Below are 27,219 nucleotides of genomic sequence, written 5' to 3'. Positions count from 1 at the left end.
TAAAAGTTGAAAAACAGGAAAACAAAAGTGACATACATCAGAAAAAAATGTAAAGGCACTTTGAGGTACAGAGTATTTGAGTTTCCTTTTTCTCTTCCACTCAATCACAACCTAAACTATGCATAAAGTTTCCATTTTCCTCTGAAATTAACTCTTACAAGAGTCCACAGAAAGAAGAAAAAACAGCTTCCTGAGCAGTCTTTGGTAGCAAGATAGTCAAAATGTGAGCAGGAAGTTCTGTAAACAGCAGGTTTTGCATCCACATGTATACCATTATAAAATGGAGATAATCTAAAGAGCAAAATTATTTCATAGAGATTTCAAAAAGCTATACCCAAAACCATGTCCACTTGACTTTTCTGTCCTGTCAAAAATTTTAGGAACATGTACACCAAAAATGCAGTCCAATGCTTTAGAGGTTCTCTAAAACAATTTATCGATTACTTGTACTGATTCTGACAGCTACATTTATTCAAGTCCTCTAAATTTTATTAGGATCTGCCCATCAGAAAGTAGCCTGCCTGTTGAAATAACTGCATGGAGGTTGCGAAGATAAGTAATGCTATTGCTGCTTTTTAAATGGAAGATAAAACAACACAATCTATAGAAGAAAACAACACATATTTGAGTATATTATGAGATACACGGAACATTTATTCACATACCAGCCCTGGATTAGAGGCTATCATTTGAACTGACACATTCCAGGAACACAAACACATTTCTGTTAGAAAGTTTGAGGAGAAAGAGGGAGAAGAATTATGAGAAAGGGAAAAAGTAAGAGAGATAACTAGAGAGGGAGAAAGAGGGGGTGGGGGAACTAAGAAAGGAAGGCAAGGGGAAGGGAAGGCAGAGAAAAAGGTGCATTTATTTGTTTGTTCCTCCTAAATGGGTGTCTGGTAACAAACACTGTCACAATTCACAATAGCAAACAGTCCAAGTTTAGGTCAGATATTCACTTGCAGAATACAGAGTCATAAATAATCAGTTATAGATTTCAGAACAAATCACTTAAGTCTAACAGTGGCTACAATCCTGCAGTCACACAGTTTCATTGTTTTCTGTCTGCTTTGACACAACCAAATTCAACAAAATGATGGAAAATATTTCTGTATTGCATTCCAGTGGAATAATAAACTGGGGGAAAAAATTATACCAACAAAATATGTAGTCCAAGGTCATAGAAAATCATCAAAACATATTTTCAATGGAAGCACACAGAGACATACTTGACTGTTATTCTGATTTACTCATGTTTTACTGAAATTCTTCTTAACAAAACTTCCAGTTCTCAAATTCTTTGCCTTTTCCCAATAATGAGTTGTCACTATTTGCAGAGAGAGCTATGCAAAGATAACTCCTACCAATTGCATGGCTTCTGTTTGAGCTTGTAGCCCATTCAAATATTTTGAATATGCCTGAGTGCATAAAACCTTGACTTACAAAGTTCGGGTACTTTGGCAGCAGAAGCTCTCTATGGGAGCAACTGTGGTGTTTAAACTGTCAAACAGTCTTGGCCATTCTTCTAGGATGAGGTTCAGTGCATGTGGTATGCAAGTCATACAAATGGCATTGGGAAACACACTGCTAAAAGCAGATCCAACAGCTGTTCTCATTAAAGACACATTATTGGACATTTGGCCAAGAACACAAGATCAACATTCAGTAGTACCCTTACTAACTCAGGACTGAGAATGCAGGAATAGCAAACTGTATAAGTGCCACCCAGTATCTACCAAAGGCACTTTTTACACACTGTGAACGAAGGACGAATGATGAGAGTTGCACTTCCGCCACAAAAATGCACTGTTCCATCCAACCACCTATTCACCTGATGAGCATAGACTGGCTGAAAAACATGTTCTGTGTTCTGATATGTGTTGGGAGAGGCAGCTTACTGAATTTTGTAGTGCTTGGGGTATTTCCATCTGCTTTTACATAACAGAAAAGAAAAATCAGTTTACAATAGAATTTTTCAAGGGGAATATCAATGCTTGACAAATAACCATAAAAAAAAAATCACTATTTTTTCAAAGTACACTACTTCACAAAACACCTGATGGCTTTTGCTGACTAGGTCTCACATCCTCTTCCCCATATTCAGTGTATCACTAAGTATAGCTTTTGTTTATCATAACTAGACATGGTTTTCTTTCAAAATGCTTAAAATACAGCAGTAGCAGAAGTTACAGAATATACTGTTGTCAATCTATTCTCAGGTCAACAGTCTCCATTCAGTAACAAACCACTTTCATGCTACCCTTTTGGTGAGCAAGAAGAATATGCAAGATAAGCTCATTTTGCTTGCATAAATATACATATATGTGTATTTGGATATATGCATATAGGAAACACATAAAGAAATTTATACTCTTTTTTAGTAAGACTTTTAATTTGTTGAGCCTGCATTGCATTGTTTTGGTAATACACAGTTGTAAGGAGGCTACTAGACCTTTAGACTTTTATACTAATTTACATCACAAGCTTAAATGGGTAATGCTCCCTTTGATAAACACTTTCCTGATTATTTTTCTAAGAGCATATTAAAATTCATTTCCAATGTCAGTTCTGGCTTCTATCTGCCAATACAATAGAGAGCACCTCAAAGACAGTGTTTGGAGCAGCTGAGATCTCTGGAACATGCCTGTCAAAAAACTTCCACAATATTGTCTTTACGTACTCTCTAACCTTTCTCCAGCATACAGTGAAAGTAAACAGACTAAAACTGACTTTTACAGTCTTGATTAAAAAATCCTCCTCGTATCCATCATTCTGAAAAATGTAAAGAAATATTTTGCTCCTATTCCCATTTAAAACAGTTTTATTTCCTGGAACACATATATGAAACTTTCTTCCAGTTGAAGACTCAGTTATGAAGACACATATACAGACACCATATACTTGTATTTATGTGCACACCCACAAATGTTGGACTTACTAGTAAAGGAAAAGCAAGTCCTAATTCCCTGCACTCATAAGTTAAAGAGACTGTAAATATTTGTGACCTGGTTTGCAGTGCTGAAACCCATGAGTTACAAATGTGTTCCGTCACACAACCATAGTGCAAAGACTGTGAAAGTGAACAGTCTTTGACTGATTTAGGGGGGAAAAGATAAATAGTTATCTTCAGGGAGTTTATAGTATACTGGCCTAAGGAAAACACTTAACAACAAGGGGAAGCTTAAAAATGCAGTTTAGTGAAAATGGGATTTTTATCCTAGCTGTGAACAAGAAAAAAAGACAATGCAATTTGCTGCATGAGGCCTTGTTATGCTGGGGATTTTGGATGTTTGAGACAGCCTAGATAGAACAGTAGTAAGACAGAAACAGTTGATGAGAGACCTATGCCTAATCCAGATGAGAAACTGAGTGAAATCAAAGAAAAAGCATTTGGGATATATGCTAATGCATGATTCTGGGCTAGAGAATACAGGAACAAAACATACTGACATTAAATGTTATATCAGATATGCTGTGGATAACAGAAGATGGTGGAGCAGTAAATGGGATTAAAATTTAGGTAGTGAAGTGTGGGAAGATAAGTGGTAAGGATAGTGAAGAAGGAAGTTTCTTCAATGAATTACATCTGTACTGATTACTGAGAAGTGGAGACAGCCTTGCCTGTCCAATGAGGATGGTGTTTTTATAAAAGAGTGCGTCAGCTAGTTGAGAGTAGGCTACAGTTTGGGATGGATGCTGGTTGTGCTGTGAGGAGGTAAGGGACAGACAAGGTAAGATGTGTGAGAGACAGACAAGGTTAGGCGGCTGGGTAAGGGACAGCTCAGGGTTTAGCCAGTCATGCAGAAGGAAACTTGCAGAGAGGAGAGAAGGAGTCAGTGCTATGCGGAGCTGCCTGTGAGGAAAGGAGTCAGTGCTGTGTGGAGTTGCCTGAGAGAAGTATAAGGAGAGAAAGCATGACAAGTTTTTAATAAAAGACTGGTGTTGGTGCCAGTCAGGCCCATATTGACATGACTACAATGAAGAATGCATGTTGCTCAGAAAAACAAAATTAAATTGGTAGAGTAATACTTCTTAGCATTATTGTGATGGGCTACTGAAAGAAGTTTACAGAATTGGTCACTTTGGAAAACAACTGTAAGTAGTTTAGTACACAAAATGTCAAATTTTAGCAACAAAAGACAAATACCTTATTTTAATAGAGATTGCAGTTGCTTTAATATTATGAGAGTGAGAAATGATATTATGGAAATGAAAGAAGATACAAAATCCACAGAAATAACTGTGGACTGACAAAAGGAAAAGGTCCCAGTGTGATGCCTAATAAAATTTTGAAATCCACCTAAAACTTTTCATGTAGGGAACAAGAAAGGAGTAACACTATTGTACAAGACATTGGTATGACATCTGGAACATGAGTTCAATTCCTGTTACCATGGTCATGACAGGTTAAATAACTGTCAGCTGAAGTTTACTAAGATCATACAGGAATCACATACCTTATTGACACTTGAACAGCTTTGAACAGATGACCAGTCTTGCTGAGCTAAGACCACTAAAAATAGAACAGACTGATCTTTATCAGTAATGCAATTAGCCCAGAACCCTTAGTGTCTTGCAAAACAGAAGACACTCTTAGAACAAGAAGGAATTCTTCACAAATTAATTTTTACTAGAAATTCTGACTACCAAGAGACCAAGGGCTTTGAATCATTCCTGAACAGAAACCATGGAGATAAATAATTCTATTTATTAATAAGAGTAAACTACCTTATTCTAACACAGACATGGAGTTTCTGAACAAGACGTTTCTTTTTTTTCTTCCCTTCCAATACCTCCACATAGAAGACACAGGAATAGAGGTCAAAACAGATACAGATTTATCTACTAGCATTCTGAAATTATCCAATTCTCTTATCCAATTATTAATAGTTATCCAATTCCTAGAACATAAATAAATTACTATTCTCTATTTATCTACTCATTCATCTATCTAGTGATGAAATAAACATGGATAAAACCATCCTCTTTTAATGTTATTGAAATAAACTGATATCTAGTAGATTTGTAAGACAAACCACATATAGATCCTTTGGATACTAAAAGTTAAGGAAATCAAAGCATTCATAAGGAAAAAAGAGAATTCTCTTTTTTAATAACACTGAAGCTCCATTCCACAATTGAAAAGCAACCTTTGCTGAAAATTCTTGCTCCTCCGTAAATCATACCAAAGATAGCATTGTTTTCATGTATGGAAAATTTCTGCTTTCTCAGTTGTACCTTAATATTAGATTTGTCCATAGTACATAGAACATGTAAATAACATTGTATTTGTTTTGTCATTAAAAATGTTGTTTTAACATAACTGTCAGCTATGACTTTTATTCATTGCAGTGGGAGCTAAGAATCAATCCAATTATAGTAACCTATCTTTGTTCCAACACTGCAAAAAGAAACATACATGACTTATGCTTAGTTTATTTGCACCAGCATTTAATACTTCTGTCGCTATATACTCCATTGACCAAATAAATCCATTATCTTGTGTATCTCAACCTTCTACAGCATTAAAAAATCTCTGGGATTGACTTTAAGAGGAATCAAGGAAACACAATTTTGGCTTCACTAAGTATCACAATAGCATTCAATTAATTTTGTTTATTTGGAGGAAATGAGCACAAAACTTTACATAATAGTTTAAAATTACATCTTATCCTATAGACAGAACTTTTTCCATTGTTTACAAAGGACAAAGAACTTCCTATTGAGAAAATTTGAATCTACAAACTGCATAGAATTTTATTCTTTCACTAGCATCACACCTGTAATGTAATTCCTACAATTTTACTGAAGTCACTATTATTCAAATGTTATGAAAATTATACAACTGAGGGATAAACAATTTTGTATATAAAACCATTTAATGTCATATCTCCTGCAAATATTTTAAGAAGTAGCCAGGAGATTCATGTACTTCACATCATAAACCTTAAATAGAATCAACTTTACAAAATTGCAGAGTATCTTTTGATCAAACACAAGGTATCTGAAGATCTGAAAAACCATGCTTCCAAAAATCTCTAATAACTGAGGCGAATTCTGGCACTGAACTTTTCAGAGAGGGAGAAGAGATTCAGTTCGACTAATGTCATAAAATAAATTACATTCACTAGAAGATAATTATCAGCTCTCTTTTTTTTTTTTTGTAAAAAGCAAAGTCGGCCTGCATTTACAATAAAAATGCTATGTCTGAAACAAAGCAGCTTTTTACGTGAGAAAGCACAGGATCAACTATTCTGTTTCATTTTATTTAAAACCTGATATTGCTGCTACTGTCTAAGATAATAAATAAATTGACAGAGCAAGCAATGCTCTCAGTCTGCTACTTTTATGCCTTACGCTTATTTAATTCTCTAGTTTTTTAGGATCACCATGTAGCTTGACCAGGACAAGGGCCTACTCATTTTTATAACACACCAGATTTCTAAATGTGATTGAATACCCAGAAATCTGCTAAAGTACAAAGTGAAAATTATACACAAAAGGGAGCCTCTACTTCCCTGCCCCTCCTAATCACATTTTTCTTTGTTTGTACAGTATCAGTACATGCTAGAGAAATTCTATTTCAACTTAAACATACATTTTTAATGTCTATTTAAAATAAAACATAATTTAGAAATGTCTACCTCATCTTTAAGGAAAGTATGCAAAGCAGACAAAGCCTAATTATGAAATATACTATTCCAAATATAACTGAAAATATTGGACAAATAACACAAAGCTAGAGAGATCTTATGGCTTGCTTTGCCCAGTCACATCAATCAAGAAAAAAAGAGAGGAAACAAGTTTAGAGGTCCTGCCAGGAGCCTGCTCCAGGCCAGACTTTCCATGGGGTCCCAACCTCCTCTGGGCACATCCACCTCCATGGGCTGCAGGTGCATATCCTGCTCCACCATCTACTTTCACGGGCTTCAGGGGGACAGCCTGCAGGGGACTCTATGCTCCTGGACCTGGAATACCTCCACCACCTCCTTCTCCACTGGCCTTGGCATCTGCAGAGCTGTTTTTCTCACACATTCTTACTCCTCTCTCCAGCTGCAGTTTAACAGACTTTGCTCCCCTTTTAAATACACCATCTCAGAGGTGCTGCCACCACCCCTGATAGGCTGGGTCTTGGCCAGTGATGGGTATGCCTTGGAGCCGTCTGGCAATGGCTCTGTTGGACATGGGGAAAGCTTCTGGCAGCCTCTCAGAAAAGGCACCCCTGCAGCCCCCTGCTACCAAAACCCAGCCAAGCAATACTCAAAACATCCTCTTACAGAACTTGACCTAAAAAACATACTAGTATCCCATTTTCTAGTCTATAAACATTACTTGGTCTGGAAAGTCAAATATTATTTGAAATTGTTTTTTATAGTTTAAAGCCATTCTTAAACAAAGCTAGGATTTTGCAAACATTGATATGCTTTAAATTATTTGGTGGACTTTATGAAGCCACTGATTAAATTAACATCATGCCTGCTGCTTCTCCTATATTTCAGCAATGTAACTTTTCTTTTACTGGTTCTTTTTACAGCCCCCCTCTTCTTTCTATAAACTATCTTGCCACTGCACTGACTTACTAGTTACTCTTTCTCTACATGTACATTACTTGATAGAAAGTAACTACTCCAAATACTTGTATCAAACTTGTGCCAAACCAAAGACCATCTAAAAATATGGCATCCAAAGATCATCGCTGTAACTTGACTTCACACTCGTGATATGTGATTAACTCCTTTTGACAGTTCATTAACAGCACGAGCAATCTCTTAAGTGTCCATTTAGTGATTCTAAATATTTCAGAGTCAAATTTACTACAAACACTTATCAAATATTGTCCTCTTCATGTCATCAGAAAGAAGTATTCAGTATGAAAAAACAATTACATCATTTTGACTGATGGGTTGGGGGTTTTTTGGACTCGATATGAACTTTTACTCCAACAGCACCAAAATTCCTCCCGAGCTCAGTAAGATCTGAAATCCTTCATTGAAAACAATAACTTGACAGGGGACAACTTCTATAAATAAACAACAACCATAAAAAAAAAACACAAAAGAAATCCCACTATGTAAACATCATGCTTCTTAATATTCTTCCATTAAAAGTCTGTGTTCATATAAAGGATTTGTTGTTTAGCCAAGCTTACTGTGGCACTATGATTCTCTTCAAATAATCTTCTCTCAAGATTACTGAAACACGCTAGGCTTGGCTCCCCTCCATAAAATAAGCTTAATAACCTCAAACACAGAACAAATAAAGGACAAGGATACATTTCATTGGTAAAAAAGTACTCTCTATCCCTTTAATTTGGTCATGTCTGCAACACCAAATGAAGCAGAGCAATGGTTGCCTGTCTTGAGAGTGTAAGACTTCACAACGAAGATTCAGTATCCCTGCTGAACATGTTTAAAATGCTTTTTGACTCTGTTCTTTTCTGAAAATTCAAGTTTTAATCATGATCTCATATTCAAACAGTTCCCTATAGGCCAATGTACTTTGTCATTGAAAATTTATCAAATCAGACCAGTATCAAGAATGCAACACATCCCTCAACATTCTGAGTATATGACAATAAATTAGAGGTTTTCAAATCTTTAAGACTATTCTAATTAATTTTAACAGATGAACTCAGGATTGACTTCAAATAAAAGATAAAGTGATTATATAACTGCTATGAAACACTACATCATTTACATAAAAACACTAGCTATATTTTGTTCACATATAGAAAAAAATATTTGTTAGAAATGCTAAAAAAGAAATGCCATTGGCTAAATATAGATTTTTCCTTTTCCAAATGGCCAAGAACTAAAAGAGAAATTGGAAAAGATATTGTCTAGATAATGATTTACCTAAATAGAATTACTGAAATCCAGCTCCACTTTCTGTTATGCAGCTAAACGGCCTGCAGGTATAATATCTTCAGCTGGCACCAGGCTTAATGCTTTTTTATTGATCTGCCCATGGCTTAAGTGCACACATAGGATATGGATTGTTAAACAACTCTTGTTACCTATCACTGATTATGGAAATATAATACATCTTGCAGCAGCATCTGCACTTTCTCTAACATGAAATGCTACTTAAAGCAAACTATCCATTTTATCCTGTGAACTCTGTAACTTGCGGGGATTTTTGTGTACTAGCTAAATGGCTGAATTTGTTAAGTACCAATTACACAAAAAGCCCTCTCTGTTACAGCCCATGGTGTAAGTGATAATTAGATTCTTTGTACTTGATTTGCTACAAATGCAATGTATAATTATAATTGAGAGCAATAAGTACTTTCAGATTCTATTTCTTCTCTTCCCCAATTGATCCTTACCTCTTTCTCCTTTAAAGATTTCCACAAATCTGTGGGATTTGCTCCAGTCAGTCTTTACAAAGGGTTTGGGACAGCTATTAATACTGCATGCTGAGAGTTTCCTATTTGGTGCTCAGTAGTAATTGATAGGAATAAATCAATCCAACGTTTATATTTTCTTTATACTTTTGTTTCTGTACTTGTCACAAAGAGTATAGCATGTCCATCATAGAGTTAAATTTACAAGGAAAAATGAGGCTTCTGTAGTCCTCTAGTCTTTCTTCCCACAACGGAATTCCATAGTTAAGTTTTCCCTTCCACTTACATCAAATCTGCAATAAGCTAGAAAACATATTCTGTACATTCCTTTTGTCCAAATACTGAAAAAAGACACACCTGATGTAAATTCAGACTCTGAAGGTATAGGAAACGGAAAGATAGAAACTTCCACAGATACCAAAGGGTTTGATGTGCAGCCTTGGAAGAGGCTTGGATTAATGTAAAAATAAAAGTACATAGACATTAAGCAGAAAAATTATAAACTTATATTTCTATAGTTGTAAGTAAGAATACGCCGTAAGGAAGAAACTGTATTGGGTAAGATGGCAAAGGGTTTTATAGTGTAGTAATGTAATTGTATAGAATAAGAGTTTAGATGTTGTAATAGAAGCATATGTGTGTACATGTATTAAGAGCCCATTGGATAAAAGTATACATAGTGCAGCAGAATCAAGTAAAGGTGATAGGTTAGAAAAACAAAATAAAGTTCATAGCAACTTTCCATTGGATTAGAATGCTATATATTGCCTTGTAACAAAGAAACTTGTGACTACTTTGAGCTATGGCTGACTTTTTTTCCCTCTAATATCACACTGCCTGTGAAGCTGATTTATATCTGAGTAATAAATAGTTTTTAGCACAACAGTAGTCCCATCCTTTCATTTAAGTGATGATAATATGAAGGTACTTTTAAAAGAAGTCTCCTTCAGGGTTGGCTCTCATGCATTCTGCTAAGTCAGGTTACCAACCACTACATGAATGTTAGTAGAACAGTAACAGAACTGCTAAGTAAACAGGAAAAATCCTGACTAAATTAATTCAATATGGCAGACCACCCAGTGACTTCAATGGGGCCAGGATTTCATCCTTATCTTGTAGATCAAAGCAATTATTTCACTGTTCAGAAGGACCAGACTGCTGCACCTGCCAAGAATTTCTTAAAGCAGCCTACCATGGCGAGTCTTAATTGTATATACCTCTATAACTATTCCTTTTTCATTCTGCTAAGATGAAATATTGAATTGACAAAAATATAACATCATAAATAGCATCCACAACAAACATCTTTCCTTCATATTAGTAAACGTGAAAGACAGAACAAAGCTCTCCTTAGCATAACCTTACCACAGGTCTACAAATTAATTATGATCCCTTAACACCTATTCCCAACCACTGATGGTCATGCCTGCTGAAGTGGCATTTCTGCATTAAATGATAATGATTTGACCCAACAAATCGAGTGCTTTCTTGGTTAGGCAATGTTGTGTTACCAAAAAAGCTTCCTATTTTACAGTGCATATCAAAGTACACACTGGAAAGAATATCTCCTACATACCATGGACCCAAATTCAGAGTAGATTAACTGTGAGTAGTATAACTGAACACCTCTTTATTCCTTCACAGGGTTTACAATATACACTGTAGCAACACTAAACAAAATGATGTCATGTATATGCAATTCAATAGCCAGAGAGAATCAACTTATCCACATGAGAAGCAATTTCACACTAAGCTAGAAGAAAACTGGTTTTAATGTGCTGCAAAAATTACCAAAAACAAGGCTCTCTTTGACATAGACACCAGTATTTTTTTATTTGGAAATACTTGAGAAATCTGTTGTAGAATTGTACAACAAGCATTTTTCCCTTGATAACTAATTAAATGAAGTAACGAAGCACAACTGCTTCGTATTTTCTCCTCAGACTGTGAAATTAATGCAAAGTATTAATGTTGCCAACACAGTTCCTTTGTAGGAAAACATGGCAGTTGTTTACTGCCAACGGCATCATAAGAACTTATCTTACTTTCAGAAGGAGTTATAATCACAGGAGCATAAGAAAATCCTGTCTGTAACACGTTATATGACCCTGGCTGGATCTTAACATCTTTAACTACTTCATCCTATCTCACTGGATTCTATTTTACATTACTCCACAGAATCTCCTCCATCTCAACAACTTTCTAGCAAAATGTAACCAGATCCAGGATACCTAACATAATTTATTGCACTAACTTTAATCTCCTGTGTAACTTCTGTCGCATTGGTCCATGCTTTATTAATTCAAATGAGAATTTCAGTTCATAACTTCATTTAAGCATCTCTGAACAACAACCTAATACCCCTAATGACTACTTCAGTTACAAGAAACCTGCTCCATTTTACAGAGAATAAACCCAACAAAAATCTATATAAATAGGTATGAATTAAAGATTGGAAAGTCTGATCATTCAGCAAGGTTTTACCCTGAAATGTCCTCCACAAATTCCTATATGTAATTCAAGCATCCATTTATTTCTAAGCTAGTTTCAAGAATGGGCTAGAAGAAAGACATGTTTATCAATATTCTGATACAGTTTTAAGATAATTACAAAAGATTTCTCAGTGCAGCTGTAAAATTTAATATAGTTCAGCACTGCATAACTTACATTAAAAAGATAGTGCAGCTAGAGGTAATAAATATTATGAACAATTTCTGTTCACCCATCCATTTGAGTTGAGACATCCATCATCCATACACATCAGACCTTCTCTTTGATCTCTAATGGTAAATTTAAGGGCTGAGTAAATGTTCTTTGAAACACAGTGTGGTACAGCCGTTTATTGTTATATAGAAGACAGTAAGTCATTAAAATTGAAACTCATTTAAAACAGTGGAACATCCCCCTAATCATGTCCCAACTTTGAAGTAATATCCTTTTTGGTGATATCACTAATTTACAGTTAACTAGTTTTCTTAAAGTAAAATAAATCAAGCTCTGGCTAGAGTCAGAATTTATAAAGTACATCTTTCATCAAAAGGCAGAGAGCTCCTGGTAATGCATTCTGCTGTGGTATTTGCACTTATAACACACAGCAAATACCCACAGCCTACCATGATGGTCACATGAAACTCACCAAGCCTGCAGTTTTTACCAGTTTGCTGTACGTTTTCACAATCCTAAAAAAAGTACTTCAGCATTATACAGATAACTACACATTACTTTTTTATTAGTTATTTAGCAATATTCTAATTAGCAGAGGGTGAGCTAAATCTATGCCTCAAAAGAAATCAAAAGAAAACCTTAAGGATTCAAGTCTATTAACTCATTGCTTTTGCATGCCCTGTTATCATCAGTCTTCGTGTTTCAGCCAGAACTTTATGACATTTTCCAGCTCAGATACCAGATCAAAGTTTTAGGGGTGGAAGAGTCTGAATAAACACAGGGGCAAAGGAAACATTAATTTATGGACCTTCACTTACCCTGTGAACATTAGCTGAACCACTGATACCAGGATCATGAGAAGACTTAACAGCTGACTGCTCACAAAAAAAGTGCAACAGTCATAAACATGCTCTCATTAAAAAAAAAAAAAAAAAAAAAAAAACACAGAAAAAAAACCCCCTGCAAGTTTAATACTGATGATACACAGCTTTGTAACAATGTCAGGCATTCATATTCAGGAAGATGTTGCCCTTATTCTCCCTAAGAAAAATCCATCATGACCAGGGGATGCAATTCACAATGTGGCTACCGAGGAACATTACTACAGTCAAGTTGGTACCCAATCTATGCTAGAGGTGATCACTCAAAAAGACAAAAAAATAAAAATGAAATGGTGAGAGATTCTATACCTCACTGACTGCCATCCACAACCCAAGATGCTACCTTAAAATGGCACTATTTTAATCTTGGACTGATATGCAAGTGTATGAGTGACACTTGCCAAGGCACTGGCTGTGTCTCATGCTCTCTAAAACCCAGCATGTCCAAACATATCTAACTCCAGTTCTGGGATCCAACCACCCAGAAGCAGTGAAAACCACCCTACATCACCAGATGGACCTGGCTGGGTAACATGTTCCCTGAAGTTCAAGAGCTCTCTATCAAATTAGTGCAGTTAACCTCAGGGAATAATTCTTTAATTGCAGTGTAGTTTTCAACTGCAGAAAAGACAAAAACAAAACAAAGAAAAAAACCCCCAGAAAATATTTATTAGTACAGACATACCCAGCTCTCTGAAACTCTTAACCCAAGAAAATTTTAGCTCAAGTTATATTAAAACTGCAGTTTAAAGCTTTGTTATCATATGCATTTTTACTCTAGTACAGAGTTTGTCATGCCTAAACTAAGACCCAGGGCAGTTACAGCTTCAAATGTTAAAGCTACGCTTTCACCCAAAATTAAAAGACCTTTAAAACTATTTTTTTTGTTTCATAAAAGCACTGGGAACTTTCCTGTATGCAACTCAAAACCAGTTGTACTCTGCAAGCAAAAACTTTCCAAGTGCCTGTCTCTCTGCAGATTTTTGGCAAATCTCTTTGAAAAACTGAAAAGTGGGGGCCTGAGCCAAAGCTTACTGAAGTTTATGGAAAAACTCCCACAGATTTCATCAGGATTTGGAATAGGCTCTGAAAGTCTGAAGTAATTGAAAAATCAGTTCTGCATGTACAAAATATGAAATTTTCACTAGGTTTAGATTTATTTGACTCCTTTATGGTAATGTGGAAGAGCAAATACACTGTAAATGGTGTTAGTGATGTACATATAGTTTTACACTGTTAATTCACCACAGAGTTCCATAGATTTGTATCTGTTACTTACACTACCTACATAATAGCAATTATTAAATCAATCCCACATACACAAACATCTTCATTTTAAAGTGGCCTGAATATTAAGAAAAAAATAACATTAACACCTTTATTGTTCAAGTGGGTTTTAAATTATTTTTTTTAACTGAAGACCAAACATTCATTTAATTTTTTTAACTGAAGAGTAAAAAGACCTTTAAAAGCTGTAAGACAAATTCAGAGATAACACAGGCAAAAGAATAATTATGCAAGTGACTATCTCATTCTGGGCATACTTGCTAAGGACAATTTATAAATATGTAACACTAGCAATTTTAGCTAAGGTGCACCTAATTTATGGCAGTATAAGAGAATCAGGTTTAGTCAACCTAAATGGGCCAGAAAACCAAGAAGAATAGCAAATACAAAATAAATGGATTATGGTATTATTATCTCCTGATGTGTAAAGAGTTGCATCTCTGCTGACTGAAGGATGTTACTTCCAGACAGAAGAAAATGAGTAAGTCATTATACTTGACATATCTTGCTTTATTCATCTGTATCATCTCTCTGTTTATAACTATTTGGAGATGGATAATTTGCCATGATTGTACTTAAGAGAAGTAGACAATCTCTGTAATTTTTTTGTGGTCTTGTCCAGATAGGGATTGAAAAGAAAAAGTAATGTCATGGAAACTGCAGAGCTAATATGGTCTTCAAACGCCTACAGCTCATGTACAAATACCAGTGCACTTCATCGTATAAGCTGTTCTTCAAATATCACAGGAAACAAAAGCTTAGAGGAACCAAGAAATCCGGTAAGTGGAAATCCAAAGACTAACTAGACATGCAAGACTGAATCTTCATTAGTACCATACCTTAAATAAAATTATTATGCTACATTATTAAATCTCAGCCTTATTTTTTGTTTAATGGAATAATTTTTGCAACCTCTTAAAATAACTATCCAGGTTTTAGCTTTACTTTTTTTACCTGCTACTACTGAATCTTCTGAAATGGAAGGTCAGAGACTGTATGCTTTCTCCATTAGCAATAGTTTTTCCATAGTTTTGAATATTTAACTTATTAATGCAGATTTTAGAAGTTTATTTTTGCTTGTGGTCTCTAAAGGTTTCAAACAATGTAGACAAAGTCCAGTGACAAGCAGGATCATTAGAGGAAATTTTTTCAACTGACAATTATTTTCACCAAAAGCTTACCTCAACATTATGAATCATTTGTGACCACTTATACTTAAGTAGGACATATTAAAATTTAATGGATTTCAACACAAAGAGCCAGCAATAGAATCACACACACCAAGGCACTAATGTGTTGATCCCAACTGTACTTAGTTGAGGCAAGTTAGAATTGCAATGCTGCCAACTAAATGTCACAGTACCACAAATGAATGAATCCCAAATCTTCAGAGGGATTTCTTTATTATTCATTATGCATGACATTTTCCTCTTTAAATTATTCATTTTTTAAAAATACTATTGCTTTAGCCTTCTTAACCTTTGTACTCCTTTCCCCTGTGGATTTTGCCAGCTGTCATATCAATTGAGGAGGGGAGATGTCCTAAACAACATAATAAAAATCTTTTCACAACCCTACCAAAAAGTATGTCCTGTTAGTCTTCCATCTTATTTTTCCCCTTTTCACAACACTGGAATTTGGAATGGCCTAGGAAAAAGAAGCATCTATTTTCTATCAGTACTTTCATTTCAATTACAAAAAAAAAATTCCAATGCTTTACCATTATTTATATAATACCTGAAAATTAACCAGTTGAAGAAACATCATTTGAGTCCTGCAGGGTGATGAAAGTTAACCAAGTGAATTCAAATTAAAGACCACCTCAGACATTGTTCCCTGCTTTCGTCCCATGTCTGATATTCATATTTGCAGTTTTCAGTGTGCTCACCTGAACCAAGCCAAATGACGTAAGACCAGGCTGCAATGTGTTGCTAGGCTCACCACAATCTATTTTTCTGTAATCTGTGTTTTAACAGTAAAATACCTTAAAAAAAGTGTAGGTAGGAGCTATGACACAAGACTGCAAGGCACATTTAAATCTGTTTATACACAGGTATTACAGTATGACCTTGGGAACATCACTTATCTTCATCATAGTTCAATTTTCCTTTCCACATAAATAAATGACCAAAGTTACTAAAACAATAGAAATAAAGGTTTTAAAGAGCTAAGGAAGTTACAATGGAAAGAAACTACAAAGAGTAAAGATCCACATCAGAGAGCCAAGTAATCAAGTTTCTGGCTCTATTAAACTATTCTTAAGCTTCTCTTAAGGAACCACAAAAACTTTTTGCTGTAAGCTCTCCCAAAATTCTCCCTAATGACTTGCTACTCCCCTTCCTTTTCACTAAATCAGCCTTTTGGGACAAGGGACATATTTTAGTCCCAAAAATAGAACCCAAACAGCTAGTTTACAATGTTTTATATATTACTATTCACTTATTTCTAGGCTTTTATATTAAGGTAGACCTGTCCATCATGAACAGCTGACAATTTTCTGAAAAGAACTAGAAGTCAAATTAAAGCTCCAGCACTGTATCATGTTCCATTATATAATATATCATGTCTCATTGTTAGGTCACCTAACACAATTTAACAGGAGCGCATGACAATGCCAAGGGCTGTAAGAGTCAGAGAACTGTCTTAGCTCTTACCATTCTTAGACAGAGAGAAGAAAGTTATGTTTAAACTGGCACTACAGCTCAGCTATGCAGTGCTGCACAAAATGGACACAGAAGTACACAATGATTGCACTGTTTATGGATTCAGTCTCTGTTACACCTTTGTCAAACCTTGTAAAAATCTCCTAGCATGATAGATCCAGACTGGTACCACAGGATTTTCCCTGCAGTTACTGCTTTGGGGGCTCCAGGTTGACAGCTGACCAGGAAAAGGTCTTCCTACACGTTTGTTGTTCCCTCTCTGTCAGACTCATTTACTCCCTTGAGTGGCTAGTGATGGGACTGTGCATGGAGTTACATGGACATCAAAGGGCACAGGATGGAGAAGGAAACCAGCAAAGCCAAACGTAGAGAGGAGGAATACAGAAAACAATTCATGAAAATCAGAGGGGGAAAAATGAATCAGAGCCATACTGGTAGCCTCACCAGAAGGATGAACTAAAAGGAGAAGATAGAAAGTACATTTTTTACAAAACTTTTCTTGCCTTAAGACAGTATGAAAAATACAGGCATTTCAAAACTACTTTTACAGTAACAATAGATCTGTTTTGGTCTTAATACACATAGTATACAAGTTTTCAACCTGCAACATTAACTTTCAAAACAGGTAAATACAAGTTTTGAGCACTTAAGAAAATGAAGAATAATGAAAGCAATATTTGAGTGATACATAGCTATATTTCATATATGTGTACTAAATAAATTTAGCCAGCAAATGTAAGAAATCTTACTGTCTATTTAAATGAGGAGTGCAGTTTTATATTGTACATTAAAACAATACTTTTTCACTGATAGTAAACAACCCACTTTCCAGGGAAATCCATAAAGTTATTTAATTGATCAACTTGTATGATTTTTAGGAAGCTAGAAAAGATGAGTTAGAGTTTACTTTACAACAGGTAAAGTCACTTAATGTCAATTTCATATTTAAGGGCCTGTGCCAAGAAATCTGTAGGAATGAACTGACACAGTGCTTTGGGCAGTAAAAGCCTCCAGGTACATCTGAGAAAAAAGTCCTTAGCAAAGTGATTTTCAGTGAGAAATAAGCACTGTTATTAAGGTTTAGATTTCCTGAATTCAAAGATACTTACCAATGTCCTTTAGGCACTTTGGTAAATGCTACTTGAACAGAAGAAGGGAATAATGGAAGCAGGTGAGGGGTACTATGATAAAGATGGGTAAAATGCTGAATCTAATTTGGTCAGTGACCACCAGTTTCATCAGTCAGCGCTGAACAGTGCCCAGGACTACAAAGTCCTTTCAACTACTTTCTACAACCTTTGGGAATACTCTTCTTTACATAGATATAAGCAGTCCTAAAAAGGTTTATGAATACACAATATATTGAAACTAAAATAAGAAAAAATATCTAAGAAACATTTTAAGGGTTACTAAAGGAAAAAAATTAGTTCAATATTTTATTACTACAGAAAATACATGGAAAATATCTTAAGTGAGAATCACACTTCATTATGCACTATAGTCTTCTGCAGAAATAAACAACACTGGACTTGTGTCACATCTGTGAGAAACAACCCATATTTATATACACTTCTTTGCACCACCACGAGGGGCTACAAAAACCGACAAAGCTTCATGGTCTCAAGCTCACAATACTTAACTTACAGGAAAAGACCTCAAATCATGCTCTGTCATCCCCACATGATTTTTATAAGTATCTGCTGATGGTTCAAAAGCATTGTCTGGACCTTAGGGCCAACTTCTGTATCTGTGTCTTCATCGGGCTACTTGAAATTCAAACTACATGATTCTAACTTCTCCAGGGGAAAAAAAAGTTACTGTAAATGCTACTGAGATAACATTACAAACACAGACTGGAACCTGTGTGAGTACAAATGGAAGCCACTACATTTTTCAAGATATTCTGAATTTCAGTCTATTAAAGTTGGAGAATACTTCATTTATACTGCATGTTCCCTTCCGCTAATGACCAATGAATTCATAATTAAGGGTGTAAGAGAAGAATTTGCAGCTACAAAAATCCTATTTCTTCAGATATAACTATTACTAGTCCTTCTTCAGATATACTCAGTGTATGAAGAACTTGCAGCAATATTTATGTCTAATTCTCATCTATAAATTAATATTACTCTCCCAGGATCTCAAATCCACGTGTTTTTTTCCAATTAGTACTAACATTCTCCCCAAGTTTAATAGCAAATAAACAGAGAGTTCCCTAAGGAATATGATACATTTTGTTTCATCCCAGTTTCCCAGTGAAGAAAACAGCTTTTAAAAGGGGCAGTATTCACTCACAAATGCCACCACAGGCAATTTGAAAACACGTTTTTATAAGCTTATACAAGCAAATGAAACCCTAGAAAATTTTGTCACCTAAAGTATGAATATAGATTCTATCTATAGATTCTTAATGTAATAAAGAACTTTGCCTTTAAAGTTTTCATTTAACCATTCATAATCTAAATGGTAGAAACATTATTATACAAAGTAAAATTATTATCAACTTGATAACTTAAAACCTATGAAAACAAAGTATCTAGTCAAATAAACACTATCATGCTGATTCTATATAAATACAGAATGGGAAACATCTGGTTAGGCAACAAATTTGTAGAAAAGGGTCTTGAAATTGAGAGTACAGTACAATATACTTCCTGCACAGCCTAAAGAAAATGTCTTCCATTTCAGAAAACAAAGACTAAGATTGAAAATTATTCATAAAAAGAATGCTAGCATTTTGTCACAATTAGTATAAAAGAAAAGTTATTGGAGGAATGTACTAAAAACACTCCAAAGTTTTAAACAATTAAAGAACATCATTAATTGCCAGCTCCACTTTCAATATTCACAATAAAACACTCTGGTTTGCAGGAAAAAACAGGTATATCAAACATTAGGAAAAACTTCCAACAAGGACACTAAGCTACTATAGCAGCTATCAAGTATAATTCAAGGTGTTTAAGAGTTCAGATAAACTTCATCATTGATGTTCTGAATCCCTTACCTCTTTGCAACACAACAGGGAAAACTAAATGGGCAGTCATCTTGCCTTGTAACTCTATATAGCTTCCAAAGACTACACTTACACAAAACTATTTTTAAGTCCTATTTCCTGGATGCAAAATATTCATCTTTTGCCTTATAATTTCAGTTCTAAGGATTCAGACATCTAAGAAGATGACAGTCTTTAGCATTCCACAGATACCACTGATGGAGATCAGTAATTGATTTTCTGGTTAAGTAATATTCTCTCTACTGCTCCACTTATATTCAACTAGGTGAGTAAATCATGCTAAAGCACAGTACAATGATCTCCTAATGAAGCCAAGAGAGAAAAAATACTGAAGTTAAAAAAAAAAACCAAGAAGAAAATGGATGGTCTAAAAAAAGTAAAGTTCTTATTTAAATTTTTAAATCCTTGCTTGAACAAAGCCTTGAACTGATACAGGCACTATTTCCACATCAGATGAGGAACTCTTATAGGAAAAGCAGGATCACATTCTAGTCAAGGAGTAACCAAGCTTTCCAAAATAGGGGTGAAACAATATTGCAAACAGAGTTCCAATCAGTCTGGCATCTAAACAAGTCTTCAAACATTCACACTTAATACTCATGAAGTTTTAAAAGCAATCCTGCACAACACACAGATATTATAAGAGACCATTAAAAGCTACAGAATTAACTCACGGCAGGTCATCGGGATTTATGCTATAAATTCTCACACCCATTAAACTCAATATATGACAAGGTGGGTGGTCTACATTACCTTTCCAAGCACCTCCCTGGCATTAACCCACACTTTGGGTTGGCATCACTCCCTTAACCCCTCATCGTTCCTCTCATCCAGCCATTTATGCATTGCCAAAGTCAACACAGTACATGATATACCTGATGTGGTTTACCATTACAATCATATTTAGCCAATTATTCTGATTAAATTTTAATCACTCATATAACATCTTCTTACATACTGGAAAACTATCATGTCCCCCCTGAAATTTCTCTTTATTTTTCCCCTCAAAAGAAACAAAACTGAACTCCATTCCATTTGTCTAGGTTTTCCTCATATGGTGCTCCTGTGAATCTTACACATGCAGAATAGAAAGAAATAATCATATATCCTCAGTAGAAGTCATATGACTACAACCCAAATTTGGAATTCACCTTTAGTGGAAACATATTGCTGTCTTTTATTCAGTTGATGGTTCAATATAACCCCATGAGCCTCTCCGGTGGCAATAGTGCTTATGGAATTATTTCTCAAATTTTACTTTGTCAGATTCTTACTCAGAGTCCTTGACACTTGTCTCAGCTGAAGACTCTCTTAATAACCTTAGATCCTTCCTCTTATTTATCAAGATCAGCATGTGTTCTCTCGATATGCCTCAAACTACTGCAAGCTTGCTGCAAAACCACAATTTTAACATTCATGCCATTTCTCTAGATTTCAGGGTACACCATCTTGAACATATTAAATACAACTTCTAGAAATTAAGCCTACTGTTACAGTGCTGCAATACTAGAAGAGTCCTAGGCACTTTAAAAGAAATTTTAAAAAATTGATTGCTACAGAGAAAGAGGTTTGTATCATTAAGAAAAAGAATGGGCTTAAGAAAGAGTGGCATTGAACAAAATCCTCAAGCTAATGCTAGTTACCCTACTGAATAATTATGGGACCATCTTTGGCTTGGATCTTAAACATACTGAAGAACTTTACCCTACAATACCATCAGGCATTTAACCATAAATCCTCAGATACAAATATAATTCTCAGTCTCCCTCTCCACTGTTCTCCTCTACCTATCCCAGTTCTCCCCTTTAAGGGCTGGGAAAAGGAGTTCCTCTATTTTCTAGGCTTTATCAAAGAGCTCTTGACTCAACAGCAAAGTCATTTTGTAAACTGGTTTCCTTTATCATCACTCTCAATTTCTTCCATGTGTAGGCAGAAACAGGTGCTTTTAGCTGGACTCAACAGCGAGTCAAATTTTTTTTATTATCCCCACTAACGATACTGTTTTCACACTGAGGGTGGTCTTGAGCACAGGAATTAATTTCTTTTAGATAAATCTAACCAGACAGTTGAATTCTAGAAATGTACCTAGCACTTCAACTGCTAAAGAAGAATCAGTACAGGCACAGCTAGTTCGACTGAAGCACAAAGATGATACAAATCATGTTGCCAGCCTCAACTCCTTCTGCCTGAAGACCTGCTTCTAACAGACCACATTACTTGCCAAGGTAGAGAAGGCCAGAGAAAACTCAAACAAGGGACAAGACAAACATGTTTAAGAAGTGCCAGTGAAACCTTTATTCTCAAAAAGAAGTTCCAAGTTTTCTCAGTCCATTCAAAGACAAACACATAGCTTCAAATCACACAGCACATCCTGCTGGAAGGTAACTACTTAAATACTATGTCGTTCTGATCATTTGACAGAAGTATTTCTCTCTAATGAGCTTCTCATTAATTAACATTTTAAAATTTCAACCTCTTTCAAAAATTATATTCTCTCAACAGCTAATGAGTAAAATTTGAGAGTGCAAATTCTATCAAGAGTGATATTTCTTCTAATTTGTTTACAATATTTAAAAACTTTACTCTTTTCCTAGCAGAATCATAATCTAATTGCATCATTCCCTGAACTCAATAACACTACTCATCTGAATAGGAAGTGAATTTCCTTATTAAGTCAATTCAGATTATTCGCTTAGGTGGAAAAATTTGAACTCCAGCTATTCACACCTTTTCAAAATTTTTAGAAGGAAAAATAATGGTTACATAATCAAAGTTCAACAAATGAAATGCCCTTCACACATATTTTAGTCTTGCCAAGAAATACAAACGAATTTGCAAAGCCGATATGACACTTACTCTGCCTCCCTTACTTACTCACTATTTTGAGTTGTTGCAATTATGTTGAGATGGACATGATTGGCATCACCACCAGTCCTTTTTTAGAGAACTTTACCTGCCATCCTTCAGTGAACTTCTTTCCAACAACTCTTTCCTCATAGGCAGCTTCACACAGCTCTGACTCCTCATAACTGGCTAAGCCCCAACTTGTCCCTTTCCCAGCCACTTAATCCTGACTGTCCCTCACACAACATCTCACCATATCTGCCCCTTGCACAACCACATGTCCCTTACTGCCTCACAGCACAGCCAGCAGACTCTCAATCTCACGCTCCAACTCAAACTGCAAGTGCCTGTAACTGGTGGCCAGGTAACCCACTCCTTTATATCCCCCAAACGGATTGGCCAGACACTGATGTTTCCACTCCTTGGTACATCAGTACAGCTGCAAGTCATTGGGAAAGATTCCCTCCTGCAATATCCTTTCAGCCTAGCTTCCTACAATGAATCTAGTTCCAGATATGGGAACAGGGTAACACTAAAGAAAATTAATACATGTTTATAGAATTTCTACGACTGTATAGTCTGCAACTGTTTTACCAAATCATTTATAGTGGCACATGCAAAGGAGGGCTGCACATAACAAGGGCTTTTGGGTTGCTGAAACATTGTACAGACCATTCATATTATATTAAACAAGAATTAAATTATTCTTCGTAGTGTAAGAAAGCAAAATACTTATAATCAAGACACTGCCCTAACACAACTCCAATCTTTATCAAAAACAATAACCATGAAGCCAACAAAATAAACTCCCCATTTTAAGTATGATGCATATATACAACACAAACCTTTCCTTACAGATGTGAAGACTGCTGTAAGAGAAAGAAGGCATTGAGTTCAAAGACCACAGTGATACTATGGTTTAGGAGAGTATGGAGCTGAACGAACAGCCAATCCAGATTTGGAGCAGAAAGATGGGGAAAAAATACCTGTTTCCAAGTCACCAGGAGTATCTGATGTTTACTAAGAGTCTGTCTGTCTATCTATCTGTCTCACTGGAGGAAAACAGCAGGAAGAAAATGTCTTACAAGACGCTAAGTTACAACAAGATGCTAATCTTCAGATTCAACCAAAAAATATAGCTTTGCTCCCACTATGACTAAAAAGTAGGAATATAGAAAAGGACATGAATAAAATTTCCTTTAAAAATAGTAATTCTGTGACATTCATGTAAATCATTGTGCACTGTGAAATCTTGCCCACATTCTTATTCTATACGGGAAATATTACTCAACACATACTTAAATTGGTTTCATCTTCAGTTTCATACTTTATGTGAGATATTACCCAGTCAACTAGTACTTTAGAAAAGTTGCAGACTTTTTTATTTAGTGTTATCGCTACTTCATGATTTATCATATGGATATTCCACAAAGCCACTAATACAAATATATTAATTTCTTTATGAAGAAAGCAGGACTTTTCACTCCTCTTTTTTCCATCACTTTAGAAACATACACACACATCCAATTGAAAAGTGCAAAGAAATAAGTAAAGTGATAAGAGTTTTCAGCATAACAGTGATCATCTGTGTTTCATTTGCTGCATTACTGTGCATATTGTGTAAGAGCAACAGTAAATGTTGAATAAAATGAGAAAAAACCTCAGACTTGAAATTACCTTATTACTTAAGTCATTCTACTTGTCAGCAACACAAACAGTGTTTGGTTTCCACAATCAATGAAAAACAAACTGCCGAGAAAATAAAATGTGCAAAATTTTTCGTATTAATATGCAAATAAATGTTTCGGATTCTAAATATTCATGAACTTCATGTCTTACCTGGCATGACAGCAGCTTGCTGAGTGGCGGAGTCTGTACTTAAGGAAAGGCGACCACCTTTGGCCAGTCTGTCACAGAAGAGGGTGATGTTCTTCTTCAGCCTGCTGGTATCTTTGGGCATGGACAACTGGCTGCTGAGGGTCAGGGCCTGCTCCTTGGAGCTCTTTGACAAACAAGTTCTTAACAAGTAAGAGACCGCAGCATCCACAGTTTCTTCCCAACCCTGCATTAGAGAAAAGTAAATTAAATAAAATTAGGTGAACTGCAATATGATATAGTATACTAAAAAGGTAACAAATTATGGACTGAGAATTTTCAAACTATACTGATACATAAAATATAGTTTTGGGGTAAATGAGGGTCATGAACATGCAACTACACTTGTACAAGCAAAAGTTGAAAAAACAAACTTGTTCCAAGATTGAGGTCAACAGAAAAATCCAATTTCGATAATAACAATGTATGGACAGTATGTGATAGAACAGTTAAATTCAGTCATTACATTAATAACTGAAAACTAGAAGTTCCTGTTGTGACACTTAAAATTAAGAACAGAATGGAGATGTAAATAAAAGTATAATATGTAGTATATAATATTATGATGATATGTCAAGGCCAGGAAAAAAAATGTATCCAATTATACATTCCTTAGAATCACAAAGATTCTCATAATATGCCAATAGCAGAGAACATCATGATTGCAACATGAAGTCTTCAGTACCCATTTATCAGATCAATTAACCTTAAATTATGAGCACAGGTGTGTCAGTGCTGTGATGAACAGGGACTTGGATTTCAGCATAGTTTCAAGTTGTAACTATTTATGAAAAGATCAGCTTAGTAATCACTTCCAGTTAAAACAAACAAATTACACTCAGTAAAAACAAGTAAGTTTCTTTTCACTAAGTACCTTGAATAGCCCATTTAAAAGTTAGCTTTGAGTCTGTAATCTGTAGTGTGGTTTTCAGTGACACAAACAAATCAAAGGCATTCCTTTAAGTAAGAATCCTGGATAGAAGTCCTACTATTTGTTACAAGGTTATTAGGTCAATGCATAAAATCTAATATATGACATCTATCTCATTTTTGCAGTATGACATTAAGATTGACTCGATGCATTCTGGAATCCTAAACTCTGTGACGAGCCTATGTGATTAATCTACAGCATCTATAATTAATGATTTGCAAGACAGTCACAAAGCTTTCTTATGTCTTTTCACGACAATCTTACAGAGCTCGGATAGAATTAACAACTAATATAAAGGGCTTTGTGGTCTGCTAACTTCATGACTCAAAACATCTCTTACTATTCAGCCACCTGTAAGCAAGTTCCATGTATGTGCTGCCTACATGAAAGTATATTTAATCACTGTAGTATTAGTATCTGCTCTCTCAACACTCCTGATTGGGATTTATTTTGGCATGTCTTTAGTGACTTTAGAAGTTTTGACATGATAATCTGGAATCACCCAGCTCTACTTGCTGCTAAACTAACAGAAAGTAGCACCAAGCTTGCCCTTTATGAGGTGAGTACTCAGAAAAGAAAATTTAGGTATACAGTTGTAGTTAATACAAACCCAGAATCTTCTAGTTTTTAAGGTCTTTCTCATGATGTGTTCTACTTGATTGAAAACGCTTAGCTGAACAGCAAAATTGCCTGCCTATGAAAATTTCCATGACTCAGTAAGAGTTGCATTTGAAAGAATGATGGTGTCAACCCTGCCATAGCCCACTGAACAAATAAGGTTTATGGATTTCTTCAATTAAATACATAACGGTTTTTGTAAAGGACATTACTTTTAACACAGAGAATCAAAGGCCACTTTCCTGACCTTGTTAAATTCCTAAGAACAAATTCAGGGCAGATGCTTACTAGTGGTAAAGTACACCAGTGAGACCACACAGTCATATGCACTTCTTCCTTGTCCAGACATTTTCTATACAGAGTGTCCTGGAAATGTGATGGGTGTGTATAAAATATTTACATTTTGTAGAGGAACAGGATCACCTAGTGAGGTTTTCTTAGCAGCATTTGCCTTTCTGACTTCAGAAAAACAACATTAACCTATTATCTTATCTGGATTTGCCCCCCATTAAAAAATCTATAAATTAGAAAAAAAAACCACATAAATTAGGAAAATCATGCAAATCAATCAATCAATGCTGTAGTAGCTTAACATTTTTCAAGTATTCTAGCAAAAGTCTATTAGAAATGCAATGCAATCTACTGACCTGTGATGGTAACAGAAAATCATCCATTCTGCAGCCAGTTTAAAGAGGTTAATGAGCTGGTAAATGCTGTCTACATTCCCACATACTGGGCAATGAAACTTAATATGTCCAAAGCACCAAAAACAGCCAAGCCAGCCATTCCTAATTGTACTACAAATCACGAAAAATGAGAACAACATAAACATAAGAATCTTAAGTTTCACTAAAAGACAAAGAAACAGATGATTAACTGTTGTCAGCATACAGTAGCTCAGAAGCTGGCCAATATGACTCTCCCCATAAGCTATAAAAATGCAGGCAAAAGCTTTTAAATAAAAGCACTGAATTACAAGTTAACAAAAGTCAGGAAATTAAAAGTGGCTAGCATTCTGTCCTTGGCTCACACAGGTATGTTTTACTTTATATCACAGCCTTAACATTTTCCAACTCTTGTTCTTGTATTTCATTTTC

General features: G+C 35.4%; 1 protein-coding gene across 9 annotated transcripts in view; it reads right to left on the bottom strand.

The window, feature by feature from the left end:
* Window positions 1-27,219, bottom strand: part of BBS9 (Bardet-Biedl syndrome 9) — a 312,895-nt gene that overhangs the window by 132,295 nt on the left and 153,381 nt on the right. For all 9 annotated transcript variants that reach the window (XR_015804090.1, XM_088165881.1, XM_088165909.1 and 6 more), the window contains one exon: window positions 24,538-24,760. Coding sequence is in view for 8 of the 9 variants with exons in the window: in XM_088165881.1 (XP_088022007.1) it covers window positions 24,538-24,760 (223 nt within the window). In the remaining variant the exon portion in view is untranslated. The remainder of the gene's footprint in view (window positions 1-24,537; window positions 24,761-27,219) is intronic.

Source organism: Sturnus vulgaris, chromosome 1 (assembly GCF_052056855.1).
Source record: "Sturnus vulgaris isolate bStuVul1 chromosome 1, bStuVul1.hap1, whole genome shotgun sequence".
NCBI lineage: Eukaryota > Metazoa > Chordata > Aves > Passeriformes > Sturnidae > Sturnus > Sturnus vulgaris.
This window is presented reverse-complemented; position numbering and strand designations above follow the sequence as displayed.